A 20,829-nucleotide genomic window follows, 5' to 3' on the forward strand; every position below is an offset into this window, starting at 1 on the left:
ATGTCACAACCTAAGTGTTCAGCAGTAACATTTTGTATTCTGTTCGTTAAAAGCAAGAAAAGTTTTAAAATAATGATAACATACCATGGAACATTATGTATCCACTGCAATAGAAGTTTTAAAAGGGTGGCTTGAGGGCAGTGTCTGGATTGAAGACATTTTGGCTGCTTCACCCAGTATTTAATTTGAATTAGTTATCAATATTTAAATATCTGGAGATTGCACATTAAACAAAATTAGATTTCTTGCTTCTTTGGAGAACTCAGAAGACTTGGTGATTCTGGATCCACGGTCCCAAGTGGAAGCAGTTGGCTAGAATTTGGTAGCTTCTGATTTCATTAGATGGAAAATCTCCAGTTTTTTGCAGTTCCTCCCTCGTCCATTTAACATATTTATGTTATCTGCCTAACCCCAGGAGGCCTTTGATATGTGAGCCTTGTGTTCATGAATGGGATAGATTTGTAAGGAAATCCATTTTATATTGTTAGTTAAAAACAAGCTGGGAAATAAACCAAGCTGTAGAGCAACATGCTTACTATGATCCTTCATTAAAACAAAAAAATAAAACATTTACTTGCATAGGATAAAAGTCTGAAAGAATAACAGCAAACAGTGGCAAGCAGGAAGACATCTAATTTTACTTAGTACGTTTATATATTGTTTCCATATTTTATGTGGACTACTTTAGTAATTACATTTTTCAGAAGTCTCCCCAGGTAATGCAGGTGATCTGTGTGTTTGGGAAGTATTGGTCTAAAGCAGAAGTCCAAGGCAGACGACCCCCTGGAATGCTTGTCGCAGAGGCTGGCCTCCTGCCTCTTGCAGTGTTTGTGGGGTGGAGAGAGCAGCAGGGTCTGCACTTTTAACAAGCACCCTAGGGGATTTTAACGGGGGATTTAATACTCACACTTGGGTAAACACTGGCCAGAGACACTCTACTCTTTTGATATCTACTTCAGATCTTTGCCTTAGGGCTCTTGTCTTCCCTGGGGGAGGAAAAAAAAACAAGATCTCAAGAGTCAGTCTAAAAGACTGACCTAAAAGTCCTGTGACTCACAAGAGCCTGACTCACTCAGGCCTCAGTCTGTCAATTATTTCTCACAGAATCTAAGACCCCAGCTTTCTCAGTGAAGTGGCTTATAGCTGCCAATTACAAGCAATTGTCTCCTCTGAAGGCACCAGTTCTAACAGCAATTCACTTGGGTATAATTGTGTGGTCTGGAGTAAGAGCAGCAGTGAGTCAAGGAACTTAAATCTGTTTCTGGCTTCAAAACTGCTTTATGATACTTGTTCTCTGTGCATCTTAGTCTCCGGGTTAAAATTAGCACCAACATCCTTCCCAGGCATAACTGGGAAAGATGAAGGTTACAAGGGTAGTGAGGCTCTCTTTTTGCTCAACTCTTCAGTGCCTAGAACAGAACTGCATAAATGAATGTTCTTTAGAATCTTTAGGACCTCAAGTAAATCCCACAAAACTATTTACGTCTCATTTTTTCTATTTCCCTCTCTCCCTGTTCCTATTTGAGGAATAGTAAATACTGGAAAGGGAGACCCTGATCTGAACAGGGAGAAACTGAGGAGTTCCATGTTGACTTACTACCTTTGTGCCCGCCTCACTCCCCACCTTTGCGGTCAGATTCCAGGAACTCATTTAAAAAAGAAACAAAACTGTTTTAGCTTAGAATTAATAGAAAGAGGATGCCACGGATGTGAAAGGTTTCCTGACTATGCTAAATAAACCAAGTTAGATAACTTACTCAATACAGTTTGTAAAGACACTTTTTCCCACGGTTTGTTATCTTCCAATTTGGGCAGAGGGCAGGAAAGGCACAATTCTTGGAACTCAAATAAGGAAGAGAAATTCCTAATTTAGCCTCAGAAGAGAAGTCTCTGAAAAATACTCTACCAAGAAAAACTTAAATTCCTAAGCGTAAAGTGATACCTCAAAGAAATAAACACCAGTACCCATAGGATCATAAGTTTCACAGATGTGGTTCAAGACCATTTCTCAAAGCAATCTGTTGCATCAATGTGTGGGTTAATGAAGGCTGTCAGTCACAGTTCTATCGTTGAGCTATATAGCTCTAATACCACATATGTAGAACTCAGTACATCAGAACTGCTTTGCCATCTAGTACCAGATGGTGATGTAATTATTGTAAAGGCCCCATACTACCCACCTGTCCTCGCAAAAACTCCCTCTGCAGACGTGCACCTAATTGACACAAAGGAGCTATTCTGAAATATGCCTTGGAAGTGTTTTATATCTGGCCTGCTTTGCTTTGAATTATTCTTTCATTCACTAAACAGCTGTTCCAGGATATTGTGCAATGGCTAAACAATTATTAATAAAGAGCTATAGTCTAAGCTTTCAGTCTTCACAACACTTACATTGGAGGGCAGCCTTTGAGCCTAACTGCACTTGAAAGGATGGTTGCTTGATGTTTACGTTACTGTGCTGAAGAGAAAGCCTTTCAGTAGTGGTTTTTCTTCTTTTTGTTTTCCAGGCATGTTACATTTAGAATTAAGACCTGCCTAGGAAAAACTTGACAAAATTCCTGAAATTCATAATTTGTATGTTAAATTCTGCAATTTACTACTACAAAAGAGAGGTGATGAAATACCTTGAACAATGATAAACTAGTAACAGTAGCTAGCTCCAAACCACTTTTTTTGTGGGGACAATCACTACTTGCTTTTGAAGTAAACGAGCACTTGTTTAGTCAGGCAAGTTGAACGGACAGAGTCAGGCCAAGTCTAGCTTCTTGATGCTGCTACTTGAGTCACACTAGCTTACTGGCTCAATTGATTCCAATATGTAAGACACTCAGATTCCCACGGGCTTTGATCAGGTTGCCTTTATCAGATGTTTCTGGACAAGACTGAGTGCTCTATGGCAAATGGGCATGCACTGAAAATGACCCAAGGGTTTGAAAAATCCTAACCCCTTTTTTCTTTACACCACAATTTGATGCAATATATTTAGAAGAGACTCGGGAGTTACTGAATGATGAATAAATGAATTAATGGAGGGATAGAAGAAAGGGTTTACTTGGTACAAATTATCCACATTTTTGGTTTCCCAGAGTTCTTTACCTCTCTTCTGAACTCACCTTTTTGCCAGCTCACTGTTGATGAGCAACTTCAGCTCAGGGTGAAAATAGGCAGGTCATACAGGGGCAAACATACCCATCTGTTCTGGTTGTTAACCTGTTTTTGTAAAGAGTTTTGATGGAATGGGTGGCACTTCAGGTGGGAACAGGGAGAAAGTTCTTTGTGCCAGATACTGCTCTTCCCTTCACTTGGCTCTGCTGTTACCGGGGAAGCTTTAGCTGAGCTCGGTTGTCAGTGCTCTCCAGGAACTGATGGGCTGCATCTCTTCTCACTTGGCATGGCTTCCTCAGCCCCCACATGTCTCTAGAATTTGGACCTCTCCTGCTCTGCCCCTGTTCTGGTTGCCTTGTTTTTTCACTTACTGTTAGGTCCAGATCCCAGCTGTTCATTTGTTCTGACCCTTTGTCTTGCTCTGAACTCTGATTGCTAGAACTTCTCTCTTGTCAACTATTCGTGGAGTTCCAGATCCCCAGCTAGGTTCTGGACCTTGCCTGAGCTCTCTCCCCAGTCTCTCCCCTTCTTTCTAGCCTACATGCTTAGCTTCCTGACACTGTTCCTATTGCTATCTATAGCCTTAATTCTGACAGAATTATTTCCTCTTTATCTCAATAATAAAGATATAGCTAGAATGTAGTGATCCTTAAACCTAGAGGAAGTTACCATATTCTATCATCAGCTTCCTTGCCTCTCTCCCTGACTACAGCTAAGTTTCTTAAAGTTATATACCTTTATTTCTTGATAAATATTTGAAGGATGTTACCAGAAAAAGGAACTCTCAAGAACTTCATTGTATACTTCATCTCTCAAGTTTTACTCTGAAGTTAACCAAGCCTCCACCAACCAGAATCTAATAAAAATGAACCACTGATTTCATTTCATTTCAAACTGATAAATCACTAATAAATTAAAAATATATAGAGCAGTATGGGGGTAATAATGGGAAGGGGTATGCAGTGTGAAGTCACACATACCTGGGTGTGAATTCTGGCTCTCTTAGGTCCTCAGCAAACTAGTTAAGATCTTTGAGCCTTAGTAGTCTCACCATAAAAGAGAGATACTGGCTTCCTCAGGGTTGTTCTAAGGACTGAAATAATGTGTACATGGTAACTATTATTCTTGTTATTGGAGCTAGAAAACTTAGATACCACTTTCAGCTTTACTTACTAGCTGTGTGATCTTAGAAATATCATTTAATATTTTTCAGCCTTAGTTTCCCCCTCTATAAAATGGGGAGAATAATACCACCTTATCTCATGGGTTATCAAGAAAAAGATAGGAAAAGTATATAAAAATTATTTTGTAAACCTTACAAATTATGAAAAAGATGTTGCAATGAGAATTTCCAATATTTTATTTCTTGACCAGCCTGCTCAAATTGGCCTTTGTATCAATGGAATTATTTTCCATTGATAAATTGGAAAATTTTAATGTATCTTTACTCTTATGGCACATGAGTTAAAAACAAACCAGAACAGCACTGTTTGGTGTGGCTTAGTTCATTGAGCATCATCCCATGCACCAAAGGGTTGCAGGTTCAATTCTTGGTCAGGGCACATGCCCTGGTTTTGGGTTTGTTCTCCAGTTGGGGGCATGCAGGAGGCAGCCAATTGATGTTTCTCTCTCACATTGATGTTTCTCTCTCTCTCCCTCTCCCCTCTTCTCTCTCTGAAATCAGTAAAAACATATTTAAAAAAACAAAACCCAGAACAAAACTCTTTTTTTTTATCCTCACCCGAGGACATTTTTTTTTCCATTTTTTGCACAGATAGAGTGGGAGGGAGAGAGAGGAAGAGAGAGAGAGAGAGAGAAACATCGATGTGAAAGGGACACATCGAGTGGCTGCCACCCGCACGACCAACCAGGGCCGGGGACAAACTGCAACCGAGGTATGTGCCCTTAGCGGGAACCGAACCCGGGTCTCTCCGGACCGCAGGCCGATGCTCTAACCGCTGAGCCAAACCGGCCAGGGCCAGAACAAAACTCTTAATAGGCAATCAAAGAAGTAATGTTTTATATTTTTGGCTAGTAGGTTAGTTTTATGCTGATGCATGCTATTGAATTTATAAATTATTAAAACAGGATAATTATCTCTTACATTGATTTATTCAGGATAGTTAGAAAAACTGGTTACATGATTTATGGAGAACTTTTTCTAATCCTCTCTTATTTCCCAGAAAATAGTGGTTTGGGATTATAGCAAAACCTTTTGAAACTGCACCTCATCATCCTAATATAAGAGGTATTGTAAAAGAAAAAAGAAAAAAAGAAAAAAGAGGTATTGTAACACTTTTTTTAATCCCACAAATTGGTCTGATCTAAAAATATTTTTAAAACTCTCAGGACAGCAGGCCTCCATGTAGCTCTGGAGAGTGGAGACAGAGGTCCAGAGGCCAAGGCACCCCACTGGGCCTGGAGGCAGAGCCCCTGACAGCCTCGCAAATCCCCCTGAAAACACCCTTCTTTCTAAGGTCATTGCTTCCAGCTATGAAACCGTTTATGCGTATTTAGAAGAATAAAGACCACTTCTAGACAGTGGTGCCTATTCTTCAGGGTTCCAATTATGTAATTCTACAAGGATCCCCTTGAAAACCAGTGAAGGCTTTCCCTGAACCTTCTCTGAGGCACACACTAATGAATGCAGTACTTCATTGCTCCTGTAAGATCCACTGCAGGGCTATTGGCAAACAAACTTTTCTTCCATGAGCACAAATTTGTTTCCTGTATTAAAAAATGAGGAAAATAATTCCACTGATACAAAGGCCAATTTGAGCAAGCTGGTCAGGATATAAAAAAGTGGAAATTTTCATTGCAACATCTTTTTCATTGTATAACATCCCAGTTGCAATAAACATTGCCAGCTGGGTTTTCTTTTCTTTTTTGCCTTTTTCCCTTTCTATAGGACTGTAGTCTACTAAGTCTTATTATCCAGAAATCAAGTCATCTAAATAAGTGGGAGAAATAGAGATTAAAAGTGGCATAACAAGCATTTGCAGAAAGCTCCCAAATGAAATTATGAGGCCATTAGATATGCATACTGTAATAAAATCAAGATATAATTTGAAAGGAACCAAAAGAATCCTGTCTCCTGAAAAAAATGTAGAGAATACATCTGGCTAGGTTGAAAAAATGCTGCATTTTGATATGAAAATTGCTTTCACATAAAGAGATACTTTATAAAGTACAAAAGAAATCATTTTGAAAACAAGCTCATAGTACTTGAATCATTTTACTAGTTTGGGATATGAACAACATCAGTCTGAGTTTTTAAAGTGACAATAAAACAAAACAAAAAAAAAAAGAAAAGGACTTTGATATTCTCTAGTCTATCCTTGTCCTTGTTTCTCTTTATCAATAGTTTTTATCCCTAAAATAATCTATCTACAGGCCAGAGAGCGTTTTTATTGAGGGCAGAGAAACTCTTTAAGTCTGAGATTTGGAGTGTAAATAAGCAGCAGAGGGAAGTGAAGACTGAAGTGAAGGGAGGGAAAATGGAGCACGACCCTGGTAGCCTAGGAAGGCAGACTTGATTCCTGGGAGTTCAGCATGAGGTAAATAAACATCAATGCAAATTATGAGGCTGGAAAAAATTGTAAAACCAATCCAAAAGACCCCCACACCTCACCCCAAGAAAACCACAGACCAACCAACCAGACAATCATATAATTAATCATTAAATGTTATCCCTAAATAAGTTACAAAAGTAGATGTTAGGGTATCCTCCTGTGTCTATGGATACAAATGAATGAAGTGTCTTTAGGCTTGAATTCCATCTGACTACTCAACTAGAGGAATCATCTGCTCAGGGAAGACTGATAAGTTGCTCGGGTGCACGGGCAGGTTCAGTCAAGCCTCTGTTGGTACCTGCTGTTTATGCTCTCTGCTCAGAGGAATATAGTCAGCATCCCTTTGGTTCCTTATAGATCAATAATTCTGTTCTCATGGTGGCTCACAAGGAGGCACGGATGCCTGCAGGTTTTGCCGTGTATCACAACCTTCTTTTCCAAAGAGACGCCAGGCCTGGGCCATTTTGCAAAGTTTTGCAAGGTTGGGTTTAGTCTATGGCAAGAAAGAGAAAAATTCCAATTACCAGCAGGAAAAGCCAAGTAGCATATCAATATTTACTAATTATGGCTATTCAAATCTGTTTAGGTTTCTAATTTCTGGATTCAGAAAAGATAATAGAGTCCCTAGGATAAGTGGGACTGAAAACTTTAAGTCTAGATTCCTATCTCTTCAGGAATAGGGACAAAACTATTTTTCTTCCTTTTTTTTTGGTACGTGCCCCTAGTGGGAACTGAACCCGGGACTCTCTGGTCCACAGGCTGACGCTCCAACCGCTGAGCCAAACTGGCCAGGGCTATATTTCAAGTTTTCACTGTCATGTGAGGCAAAAAAGATTTATTTTTTGTTTTAATCCTCACCTGAGGATATTTTTCTTTCTTTTTTTTTAAAGATAGAGTGGAAGGGAGGGAGAAAGAAAAACATTGATGTGAGAGAGACACATTGATTGGTCACACATGACCCTGACCGAGGCTGAGGTTCAAACCTGAAATCCAGGTATGTGCCCTTGACAGGGAATTGAACCTGTGACTCTTTGGTCCATAGGCCGACAACCTAAAGCTGAGCCAAACTGGCCAGGGCAGCAAAAAGTTTTTAATGGAGTAAAATCTACTGGATAAGTCAGAAAACATCAGTATCTGAAAACTCCATGCAAGAAAAGACTTTATATCTCTTAGCAGGAAGGGTAAACAAAAGAAAAAATTCAGGCCCTGGCGAGTGTGGCTCAGTTGGCTGGAGCAATGTCCCATACACCAAAAGGTTGAGGATTCAATTCCCAGTCAGGGCACATACCCAGGTTGCCGGTTCAATCCCTGGTTGGTGTGCATATGGGAGACAGTGGATTGATGTTTCTTTTTCTCTTTCTCCCTTTCTCAAATCAATAAAAACATTTCAGGTGAGGAAGATTTTGGAAAGCAGCAACATGAACATTCCTATCATGGTTGTCATGTTCTGCTTCACTGAAGATTATAACAAGGACAAGGGGACAGGAAATGTTCTTTAATTTAATCACTCTGTGCCTTTATTGTATTATCAACATCATTGTTCCTGGGCTGCCGAGAAATCATAGCCAAAGCCTAATGTGGAAATCTAAGCTTGCTTCCCCCCACCTGATGATCCCCAAATCATAACTCTGGAGGTCCTTGGAGATGGCTACCATTTCCAGCAAGTACCATCAAGCAGCTGGCTGTTTAGGTTCCATTTGTCAGCACTGAATTTGTTGCTTCTACCAACTTTCTGTAACCCCAGAGAACTTCTGCATCTTATCAAACCTTGAGTCAGTAGGCAACAGATGTTCAGAATACATCAGTTTGTACATGTGTTAAGCTTAAAAAATTCAAAGGCATCATGTGTATCATCTGGCAGTTCAGTCTAAGCTCCATTTTGAATTTGAGCTAGGTGCTGAAATGGTGAGACTTTACATAAAACTTACAAAGCATAATTTTCAAAATCTCCTGGTTTAGAAAGGATTAAGACAGATTACATTTGGATAACAGGATCTGAAAAAGGAAAAGCAGATAAACTTTGCTTCCTCTTCTGTTAGTCATCACTGTACCTGTTTTTCCTGCTCCAAGTGGTCTATGTCAGCTAACGGCAGCATAGAGGGTCTCCCATGAGCACACTGGAATGGCAGCTGGCACCAGGACAGAGCTTCAATAAGGCGATAGCTCTCCTCTAAGCTCAGGCCATCATTAAACTTAATGGCCCCTAAACGAAAGACAGAAACAAGGTTATGGTGTATACGGTGGGAAACTAATGCTGACCCTGGGTCAGAGCCAAGTATCTGGGAAAAGTAAAATGTTTCTGAGGCTCTTTCATGTGACTTTAATACTGCTTGAAACTGGCACTTATGGCCATGGATGAAACTGAGGCTTTAACACTGACTCTCTCTCAGCTTTTCCTTATGGAACCCTTGTATTCCTAATCCCTGTCAAAAGCATTTCTTAACTTGTTAGGATTTTGCTTTCAGAGTTTTTCTCAAAGAGGCAAGAGCAGTATTTTTGCCTACTTCTTATAGGTTTATGAAATCAAGGGCATTTAAAAAAATTTTTTAAATAATTTTTAAAAATTTATTATATTATTATTATTTTTAATCCTCACCCGAGTACATTTTCCATATTTTTGTTCAGATAGAGTGGGAGGGAGGGAGAGAGAGAGAGAAACATTGACGTGAAAGGGACACATCGAGTGGTTGCCACCCGCATGACTCAACCAGGGCTGGGGACAAACTGCAACAGAGGTAAGTGCCCTTAGCGGAAACCGAACCCGGGTCTCTCTGGACAGCAGGCTGATGCTCTAACCGCTGAGCTAAACTGGCCAGGGCTAAAAAAATTTTAATTGGTTGTAAAGAGAGGGGTGGGGTGGGGGAGAGAGAGAGAGAGAGAGACATCGATTTGTTCACTTATTCATTCATTGGTTGATTCTTGTATGTGCCCTGACTGGGGATCAAACCCGCAACCTTGGAGTATCACAAGGTCATCTTTTGTCCACAGCCAATCTATCACCAAGATCTCTGTTTTCTATAATGTCTATTTAATTTGCTTCTTTTTTCTATTTCCATAATAATCTTCCTAATTTAAGCTCTCATATTGTCAGAGCCTACCTTTATGCATAGATTAATTCACTTAGTCAACAAATATTTATAAGTATATAATTTGTATTAGGAGCTATGCCAGGCAGTGAATGCGACAAGGATCTCCACCCTCATAAAGTTTATGATCTAATGGGACTAACAGGTGAGACAAACGTTAAACAAATAATTACATAATACTTTAAATGATAAATGATATATGTAAAATACACATATATAAAATATATTTTATATTATATACTTAAATTATAAATTATAAGTACTGACTTCCGGTCAAGATGGCGGCGTAGGTGAGCGCAGTATCACGTCCTCCCACAACCACATCCAAGTTACAACAAAACTACAGAACAACCCCAATCAAAACCGCCTGAAATAAAGCTGAATGGAAGTCCTACAACTACGGAATTAAAGAAGCTGCATGGAGACTGGTAGGAAGGGCAGCGGCGCGACGGGCTGGTCCCACACCCACGTGTGCCGGATAGAAATCAGGAGGACACCTTGGCTGGGAAGGTCCTTCCTGCGGACTGAGGGGTCCCCATCCCACACCAGGTGCCCTGCTCAGGGTTCCTGTGCCAGGAGGAGAGGTCCCCATAACTTCTGGCTGGAAAGACCAGCAGGAACTGAGGTTCAGGGAGGCTGACGCAGCTGGAGCCCCAGGCAGCTCCTTAAAGGGCCCGCTCACGGACTTATCGGACTCTCTCCCTCTGAGCTTGGAGGGGAGGCAGCTCGAGGGGCACCAGAGACATACAGGGAAGAGCTGTTTGGCACTGGAGCGAGGGGACTTTCTCCAGGACAAACATGCTGTCAGAGGTCTTTGTTCCTTTGGTGAACCCTTCCCTGGGGCGCAGACAGTCTCCATATCTGGGACTCCAGCAACCTGGCAAACACTGGTAGCCCCGCCCTGCTGACTCCCTGAGGCCCCGCCCCACCCCACCCAACTTTCAGGCCCACCCAAGCTGTTGGCACTTGCTTAACCATAGGATTGGCCTGACTTGGATCCAGCTTCAGGTTTTCCTAAATTTTTTCAAACAAGCAGCATCTGGTCTCAGCTAGCCCCATACCGCTCGTTAAGTAATACACAGAAACAAACACAGGGAGGCAGCCAAAATGAAGAGACAAAGAAACAGGTCCCAAATGAAAGAACAGAACAAAACCCAAGAAAAGAACTAAGCGAAATGGAGATAAGCAACCTAACAGATGCTGAGTTCAAAATACTGCTTATAAGGATGCTCAATGAACTCAGTGAGGGCCTCAAGAGCATAAAAAAGGACCAGTTAGAAATGATTGATGCACAGTTAGAAACGAAGGAGGCTTTAACTAAAATAAAGAATAATTTACACAGCTTCAATAATAGAGTATGTAAATCCAAGGAGCAAACCATCGATTTGGAATATAAGGAAGCAAAAAACGCCCAATCAGAACAGCAAAAAGAAAAAAGAATCCAAAAAAATGAGGATAGTGTAAGGAGCCTCTGGGACAACCTCAAGCGTGCCAACATTTGCATCTTGGGGATGCCGGAAGGAGAAGACAGAACAAGAAATTGAAAACCTGTTTGAAACAATAATGGCAGAAAACTTTCCTACCTTGGTGAAGGAAACAGACATACAAGTCCAGGAAGCACAGAGAGTCCCAAACAAGATGAACCCCAAGAGGCCCACACCAAGACACATCATCATCAAAATGCAAAAGGTTCAAGACAAAGACAGAATCTTAAAAGCAGCAAGAGAAAGGCGGCTAGTTACCTACAAGGGAGTTCCCGTAAGGCTGTCAGCTGATTTCTCAAAAGAAACTTTGCAGGCCAGAAGGGAGTGGCAAGAAATATTCAGAGTGATGGAAAGCAAGAACCTACAACCAAGATTACTCTATCCTGCAAAACTGTCATTTAGAATCGATGGCCATATAAAGACTTTCCCAGACAAGAAAAAGTTAAAGGAGTTCATCACCACCAAACCGTTATTATATGAAATGATGAAGGGTCTTTTTGAAGAAAAAGATAAAATATATGAACAAACAAAATGGCAATGAATACATATCTATCAACAATGGAATCTACAAACAAAATGAACAGATAGAACAGAAATATTCTCATAGATACAGAGAACATTTTGTTAGTTGCCAGATGGGAGGGGGTTTGGGGGAATGGGTGAAAAAGGTGAAGGGATTAAAAAGTACAAATTGGTTGCTAAACTGACAAACCTCAAAGGGAAAGGGGCTGGGGGGGGGATGAAATAAACCAAAGAACTTATATGCATAACCAATGGACACAGACAATAGTGTGGGAAAAGGCGGGAGGGAGGTGGGAGTGGGGAGGAAGTCAATGGGGGAAAAAATGTGGAACATCTGTAATACATTCTACATTCAACAATAAAGATTTTTAAAAAATAAAAAATAAAATAACATAAAAATAAATTATAAGTACTGTAAGATGTAGGGTATAGAAGAATATGTACTAGAAAAACCAAACCCAGTTTAGGTGGTCAGAGAAGGGTTCCCTGGAAAAATGATACTTCATCTGAGACCTTAGGTTAAAGAAAGACAAAAAGAATTGTAAAGGCATTTCCGACTGAGGAAAAGGGCAAGTGCAGAAACATAAGAACTGGGCCAAGGAGGCAGGCTAGAATAGAAGGCATAGGGCAAGTGGAGAGTGAGATGAACTGGACAGGCAGGGGCCACATCATGAAGCCCCTTGCAGGCCATGGTGAAGAGTAAAATCTTTTTCCTAAGCAATGAAGAGTCTTGACACATTTTAGTTAGAAGAATGACATGCTCAGAGGCATGTTTCAAAAAGATTCCTCTGGGTGCTGAGGGAAGAGTAGCTTGAAGCAGAGCCAGACTGGACGTGGGGAGACTTAAGTCAGAAGACTAAAGTGGCAAGAACCAGGGAAGGGCAGTGGAAACATCACCTCAGACAGACTTAAGATGGTGAAATTGGGTGATGGAGTACACATGAGGAGTAAAGACAAAATGAAGGGAGTTTAGGATATTTACAGGAGACAAATTAGTAAGTGAATGTGGTTAATAAGCTGGAAAGACAGGAAGTGAAGAGAGGAGAAGGTTGATGGAGAAAGATCGGAGGCGGGGTTGTCAGTTAACTGAAGACCCCTCAGTGGTCAAATGATAGTTGCAGAAGATTCTGTAGCTGTCAGAATCCCTAAGAGAAGTTCCTCTGTTACCACTTTCTGTATTTTATCATATTACCTTACTCAAGAACCCTTAGTGATTCTAATGCCTTCTGTATAAAATCTAGATGTTTCATTGTAACCTTCTAGGCTTCTTTCTTACCAGCCTAATTTATTGATACTCTGCTGTGCCTCATGTAACCAATTTGTGCCTTTGGGTTCCTCCCCCTGCAGTAAATTTTCCCTTCTATCCCATGAATCCATGTCCCTCAGCTCGTTCAAAACTTGACTCAAAATATATCTCCTCACCCTGGCCGGTTTGGCTCGGTGGTTTGAGTGTCGGCCTGCGAGAGAGAGACCTGGGTTTGGTTCCCGCTAAGGGCACGTATCTAGGTTGCAGTTTGGCCCCAGCCCTGGTTGGGTCCTGCAGGTGGCAGCCACTTGATGTGTACCTTTCACGTTGATGTCTCTCTCTCTCTCTCTCTCTCTCTCTCTCTCTCTCTCTCTCTTCCTCTCTCTCCCTCCCACTCTATCTGAACAAAAAAATGGAAAAATGTCCTCGGGTGAGGATAATATAATAATATATATAATACATATATATTATATATATTATATACATACACACACACACACACATAATATATATATATATATATATATATATATATATATAGAGAGAGAGAGAGAGAGAGAGAGAGAGAGAGAGAATCTCCTCTAGGAATTACTCCTCCACTCATAAGTCAGTCTGCATTATGGACAAATACTATACATGTTGGTATTTTGCTTTGTAAAAGTAATTTTTCAGTGTTCATTCTGAGTGCATTCAGTTTCTTGATTTAAATTGTACCCTCTCCCAAGTGAGTAGTAACTCTGCCTTCTACCTGTTTCAGACTTGCTGAGCCCCTGCCAGTGCTTAGCGTGCAGAGGCGCTTGTTGCTATTGTGTAGAGTCTTACCATGGCAGGCTTGAGATGCCAACACCTTCTGGACAGTCAGTGGCAATGTCCCTTGGATGCCTCCTGTGGTCTGGAGTAGCTAATGCATAAACACACTCTTTATTAATGGGAAAAAGAAATGGGACAATGGTGTCTTTTGTGTGATGCCTTTGTGTGGAACCCCAAAGGAGAGAAAAGTTTACCTCCACTTGTTCTCGAATAAATTCCTACAAAGCAAAAAGGAAAACAGGCATTAATCTACTGTTACGTTATACTTGCCCTTTGATAGTTTACAAAATATTCCAATTTTCTTCTTTAAAATGTGCCTCCTGCAGGAGAGTTCTGACAATACAGCACTTAGGTGCAAATAACTTATCTGTTGTAAGGCACTTTAAATATAAAATACCAAGACAATAGAATAGAACTCTCTTTAAATAGAGAATGTATTTAGCTACAGAAATTTCCTCCAGAGGTAGCTCATCAGCTCATGAGGTTATGTAACTGGTGAGAGTAGCCTTGATGACTCAACTGATTCTAAATATCAGGGAGGCAACTCACTAAGAGGCTGTTTGTATTCATAATCTCAACCAGAACAAGTGTAATATTACACAGAAACAGAATAAATACACAAGAGTCATCAACACAACTGTGCACTCAGTATAACACTTGCTTAGATATCATAAACATAAGTAGTCACTTTTGTTCCCACAGGCTTTTTTTTTTTTTGACAATTCCCTTCAGGTCAAAAAGCTTATTTTCTGAGGCATTCGGTTCAGAAGTTTGTCCTCACTAGTATATCTCTGTCCCAAGGGTAGCCTTTTTAATGGTTATATCCCTGCAGATGTTAATATTTACAAAAGGACTTCAAAGAAATTTAAAGCAGACACTATTTCATGCTCCCCCTTCGTTTAACCTCTGGAGGTAACTGTTTTTGAGATATAGTATACTTAATAATTTCATTATTAAGAAAACACAGGATTTCTTTACTCCTAGAAATGGCAATGTATACATTAACTTCCTAAGATTACAACATGGTAGATTTTCTTTTTAGACCAGACTCAGAAAATTCCCTCCCCTCCTTCATGTATACTCTAGTCCACTATGCTTGTAAATGAGCATAGTTACAAAGAACCTGTACATAGATACTATTCATTTTTTAAAAACCACCTATTTCCCCAAACAAACTTAAACAGAAAGATGTCTCATAATACCTGGCCCACTAACAAAGCTTAGTGTGGATAACTTCTTTGCTATTCTCTCTTGTGCTTGTATATCTAGGACTTGTAAAACAACAGTTTTTAAGCCTGGTGATGAGAAGATAGATCCTATTCTCTGTTTATTTTATATTTCCATAGTTCAATTAATGCTAGATAATTTAAATAATATTAAAATGGCTCTTCCATTAGGCTAGAGGCTAGAACTTTATAGAAGGATGTATGAGTGATCTTTCAACTGGTGGGGTCCAAGTAGCTACCTTTTCTTCAGGACACCAAAACTATTCCAGCTTCTTCCAGAATCAACAGAATGTCTACTGATCAGCCTCACTTAACATAATCAAGATTTTCTGAAACCATAAGCTTTGTTTCAATTTGAAGTAAACTCCTTACCAATAGTCTTTGAAGTCACTTTAGGAAAAGTTTTTATTGTAATTTTCTGGTTAAATACTTAGGGATTGAATTACAATAAAAGATTCTAACAGATCCTATCTTTTGGATTTAAGACAATTTGGAGGAGGAGCGTTGGAAAAATAAGCTGAGTTGGGAGAAAAGAGCAATGCTGAAAACAAAGCAAAGGTTGTCTGATCAAAGGGCAATTTTGGAAAGGGTAAAATCAAGGTAATTCAAAAGCTCTCTTCTGTATGCAGCCAAAGTTCTTGAAAGAGTAATATAGTTAGCTCCACTTCCCCTCCCTTCACTCACTCCTTGACCCATAGCAATCTGTCTTCAGCCCCACCTGACTCCCAGGAAATGATTCCCCAATGTCCTCACACTAGCCAAATCCAACTTGCTATTGTTGACCATTCCCTTCTTGTTTAAAACTTCCCTTGGCTTTGGCAATATTAGTTTTTCCCAATTTTCCTCCTCCCTCACTGACCAAATATATTCAATGATCCTTTATAGTTTCTTCTTTTTGGCAGCAGCTTTGCAAACCATTGCTAAAACGTATACACCCTGAATGCTGGTGTTTCATGAGCTCCACCCTTTGTTCTTTCTCTCTCTCTGTCTCTGTCTCTCTGTTAATCCTCACCTAAGAATATGTTTCCATTGATTGTTTTTTGAGAGAGACTGGGAGGGAGGGAGGAAGGAGAGTGAGGGGGGGGGAGAGGGGGAGAGAAAGAGAGAGAGAGAGAGAGAAAGAAAAACATTGATGTGAAAGAGACACATTGACTGGTTGCCTCCCAAAAGACCCTAACTAGGGCCAGGGATCAAACCCACAACCCAGGTACATGCCCTTGACCAGAATCAAACCCTTGACCCTTCAGTCCATGGGTGACACTCTTAATTGCTGAGCCAAACCAGCCAGGGCCCTCTTTTGTCTTTTTATTGTTCATACTTTCCCTGGTCATTATCACTTCCTTTAGACCCTTCACCAGCTTCTGATATTATCAAAATATATATACTGTTAATTCCCAAATAGAGATGGGTAGCCCAGACTTCTTTCCCAAGTGCTAGATCTGTAAGTCTGCCTATCTATTGGACATCCCCACTTGAAGACACATTCACTGTATCTAAACCTAGGCTTAGACTCTAACTCTCCAGGCAGGTGTACTCCTCCTCCTCCTCTATATCCTTTTTCTGTCAATAGCACCACCCTCCTCTAGTCATCTGACTTGGAGCCCTCAGAATCATTACTTACCTGTTCTCCTTTACCCCTTTTATATTTTATTGCTTACTAGGTCCTCTTGATTCTACCTTCTAACTTATGTTTCAAATATGTTCCTCCTCTGCATTATCATGTTACTTAGTCCAGTCCTCTTCCTCTCCTATTTGTGCCAGTGCAGTAACCTCTCAACTGCTCTCCCTACCTCAAATTTTTCCCATATCAATCTATCCCACAATTTATCCATTAAATATATCTTCTAATTTTTATTTTATATATTAATAAAGTAACTCAGATTTCTAGAAAAGTGGTACACTGCCCTGGCCGGTTTGGCTCAGCGGTTAGAGCGTCCGCCTGCGGTCCGGAGAGACCCGGGTTCGGTTCCCGCTAAGGGCATGTACCTCGGTTGCAGTTTGTCCCCGGCCCTGGTCGGTCGTGCGGGTGGCAGCCACTCAATGTGTCCCTTTCACGTCGATGTTTCCCTCTCTCTCTCTTCCTCTCTCTCCCTCCCACTCTGTCTGTACAAAAAATGGAAAAATGTCCTCGGATGAGGATAAAAAAAAAAAAAAAAAGAAAAGTGGTACACTAAGATGATGTAGATTTGCCTGTGCTCCAATCAGAAAGAGCTAGAGATGAAGGAGTAAGAAACCATAATGAATAAAATGGGACACTGTGAAAAAAGAACTAATAGATTTGAGAAAGAACCAAACTTTTGGAAATAAAATATATAGTGACTGAAATTTTGAAAAACTCAGTGGACAAGTTAAACATCTAATTAAGTAGTAGGTGAAAATAGAATTTAGTTCACTGGAAGATAAATGAGGAAATTTCCCAGAATACATCACAAAGATTAAACAATGAGAAATATGAAAGAAAAGTTCAAAGACATGGAAAAGAGAAAGATAAGGGCAAGTAGACATCTCACAGGATTTTTAGGAGACAAGAAATGAGGGAGAAGCAATCTTTGAAATGATAATAAGTGTACATTGTCCAAACTGAAATATGATGAATCTCAAGAAGGAAATGAAAATAAATCCATACAAAGATAAATCATAGGAAAATTGCAGAACACCAAAGACAAAGAGAAAATCTTAAAGGCAACAAGAGAGAAAATCAAATTACCTACAAAAAAATAATGATTAGATTGACAATGGTCTTCAATGGCAAAAATAGAATGTCAGAAGTAAGGGAATAGTGTATTTGAATTTGGGGATAAGACTGGTTTTTGTTTTCAATTAAATATTATTTCTTTAATATTTAATGTTGAAATTAGTGGCTTCTGATGTAAATTATGCTCCTGAAGGATTAAGTAATTCCTTCAATAAACTTGACATTAATCTCTTTGCCATGACACAAAAAAGTAACAGAATATTTTCAAAATGCTGTAATTATAGATTATAACTGACAATATGAATTCTATTTTTAGCTAGACAATCATGCAAGTGTGAAGGCAAAATAAAGATATTTTCAAAGATAGTTTATCATTAATGAGCTCTTAAGAAAAGAACTTTTAAGAGATTTACTTCAGTGAAAAGAACTGAACACAAAGTAGGATGCAAGAAGCAACAGTAAACAAAGACTTAAACATTTTGGTTAGTCTAAATAAATACTGACTATAAAGTTAATGACTGCCAGGGGGATTAAAAACAAAGTGGAATTAAAATAGACAACAACAACATGGAAGATTGGAGAGGAGTGATGACTGATTTTCGTGCAGTTTAGGAAGAAAACAGAAACAGATAGATTACTTTTAAACGTTAAATATGCAAATTTAACTTCTAAGCCAATACAGGGGAAAGGAAGAAAATGCTAAGAGAATACAGAAAAGGAGGAAAGAAAAGGCAACAAAGACAAATTGTTTGTTGTTAAAAAAAAAAAAAAAAGAAAAGAAACATAAATTAAGCAAGAAGTAATGGTCCTCATCAATACCCACAAGGCCACAATCCCAGCAGCAGCAGCTTTCCAGACCTTTACCAAAACATACACATGTAGTCATATTTATTTATTTTTTATTTTTTTACTCCTCACCTGAGGATATTTTTCTATTTATCTTCAGACAGAATGGGAGGGAGAGACAGGGAGAGAAAGGGAAAGAGAAACATCGACATGAGAGGGACACATCGAATGGTTGCCCTCCGCACCACCCCCACCAGGACCAAGGACGAATTACAACTGAGGTACATGCCCTTGGCTGAAATCGAATCCGCGACTCATTGGTCTACAGACCAACGCTCTACTGCTGAGCCAAACCAGCCAGGGCTACATGTAGTCATATTTAAAATGCTGTGCTGGCCTGGCCGGTGTGGTTCAGTGGAGCACTGTCCAAGGACTGAGAGGTCCTGGTTTGATTCAGGTCAGGGTACATGCCTGGGTTGTGGGCTCGATCTCCGGTGGCGGGGCATGCAGGAGGCAGCTGATCAATGTTTCTCTCTCCCTCTAAAAAATCAATGAAAGTAAATAAATAATAAAATGCTGTGCTGAAATGTATCTCACTATTCTTCATTGGCTGCCTATAGGATGAAATGCAAACTACTGAGCAGAATAAGCTAAATCCCTTTATGATTTGGTCATGACAACCTATCTAGCCTCATGTAGTCCCACCACTGCCCCATATGTATCTTAATATGAACCACATATATTGGTAGATCCCCATACACAGGATCTGCATCAAATCTCTAACATTTGTTGCTCTGTCTAGAATGCCCTTCTCCCCTTTTCTTTATTTGGCAGGCTCCTGCTGTTTTACAAGACATTTTTTAAAAAACAACAACCAGCTTTTCTGAGACGATTTCCTTGACTTTCACCCTCCTGGGCACAGTAATAATTTGTATTTCCATAGCACTTTTTATTTTATTTTTATTGACTGACTTTAGGGAGAGGGAAGGGAAAGAGAAAGAGACAGAGAGAGAAACATTGATTTGTTATTCCATTTATGTAGGCATTTATTGGTTAATTCTTGTATGTGCCCTGACCGAGGAAAGAACCTGCAACCTTGGCATATCAGGATGATGCTGTAACCAACTGAGCTACCTGACCAGGGCCCATAGCATTTAAAAAAAAAAAATATATATATATATATATATATATTTTTTTTTTCATTGACTTTTAGGGCGAGAGGGAAAGAGAGAAACATTGATTTGAGAGAGAAACATTGATCAGCTACCTCCCACAGCCACCACCACCCCCGCCCCCGCCCCACCCCAACCAAGGATCAAGCCCACAACCAAGGCATGTGCCATGACTGGGAATTGAACTGGCAACCTTTTGGTGCACAGAATGGTGCCCAACCAACTGAGCCACATTGGCCAGGGCAATAACACTTTTGAACATATTTCCGCCCAAATTTCACTGTGTTATAATTACTTAAATGTCCTTCTTCCTCCCCTTGAGCTAATTCATCTTTGGCTCTCCAGTACCTGGCACACAGCAGGTATTTCATAAATGCTTACTGATTAGAAGATGAATATAGAGAGTTTCTGAACAAACTAGAAGGTTACTGTCACTCTGCAATTTCAACATCTGCAGCTATGTCTTACCTCCACAATAGTCTTGGTCACGGTAGATCTTCCTCTTCGAAGTTCATTGGCTTCTCTTTCTATAAAACAGAGTGGTACTTTTCCTACAAGGACCAGAGAATCACTAGTGTCTGGAAATATAATTCCAAGGCCCAGATCTTCCAGGTTTTTCTGGTAACACCTAAAAAAGATAACCTCAAATGTCAAAGTATGACAATCTCAAATATAAAAGTATTACTTCATTCACATTTCAGTACTGGTTCCAAATACCTGATAGTTTCTCAAAAGCTGCCACAAGCTTCATAAGTTATATTATTTTTCTCACACTTATGAGTATTTGTTTAGGATTTATTCAATTTCCTTTTTGAATTACAGTAACTTTTTTCTCCCTCTTTTCCACTGAGAGAATCAATTTAGTTGTAAGTCTTGTTCCTAAATTTTTATTCCTCACCGAGCAATTGCTAACTTCTCATGCTGGCACTTGAAGGAGTTTGGCACAAACAAAAGGGCTGAGAGTGTTCGGAATCGGCATTAAAGCAGGGAGGTAATGAACAACCCCAGGAACTGAGAAGTTCTGACTAAGGGCATATAAATAAATGGATCTGCCTCTAATATAAATTATGCCCCAGGGGAAAAGATTTATTGGCAGTGGCATATTCCCAAACCTGAAATAAATTC

The 20,829-nt window shown here is 39.9% G+C and overlaps 1 protein-coding gene across 5 annotated transcripts in view; it reads right to left on the reverse strand.

Moving 5' to 3' along the window:
- Window positions 1–898: 898 nt before the first annotated feature.
- The window catches only part of MLH3 (mutL homolog 3), a 38,362-nt gene continuing 18,431 nt past the window's right edge, over window positions 899–20,829 (reverse strand). The window contains exons 9-15 of one of the 5 annotated variants that reach the window (XR_004959708.1): window positions 20,173–20,332; window positions 14,020–14,043; window positions 13,838–13,916; window positions 8,729–8,880; window positions 7,107–7,170; window positions 3,114–3,210; window positions 918–986 (exon numbers count right to left, since the gene is read on the reverse strand). Coding sequence is in view for 2 of the 5 variants with exons in the window: in XM_036263177.1 (XP_036119070.1) it covers window positions 7,051–7,170; window positions 8,729–8,880; window positions 13,838–13,916; window positions 14,020–14,043; window positions 20,173–20,332 (535 nt within the window). In the remaining 3 variants the exon portion in view is untranslated. Of the gene's footprint in view, window positions 987–3,005; window positions 3,211–4,091; window positions 4,199–6,738; window positions 7,171–8,728; window positions 8,881–13,837; window positions 13,917–14,019; window positions 14,044–20,172; window positions 20,333–20,829 lie in introns of those variants that run through there. The other 4 variants (XR_004959707.1, XM_036263197.1, XR_004959706.1 and 1 more) reach the window with 4 other exon arrangements.

Source organism: Molossus molossus, unplaced genomic scaffold (assembly GCF_014108415.1).
Source record: "Molossus molossus isolate mMolMol1 unplaced genomic scaffold, mMolMol1.p scaffold_m16_p_1, whole genome shotgun sequence".
NCBI lineage: Eukaryota > Metazoa > Chordata > Mammalia > Chiroptera > Molossidae > Molossus > Molossus molossus.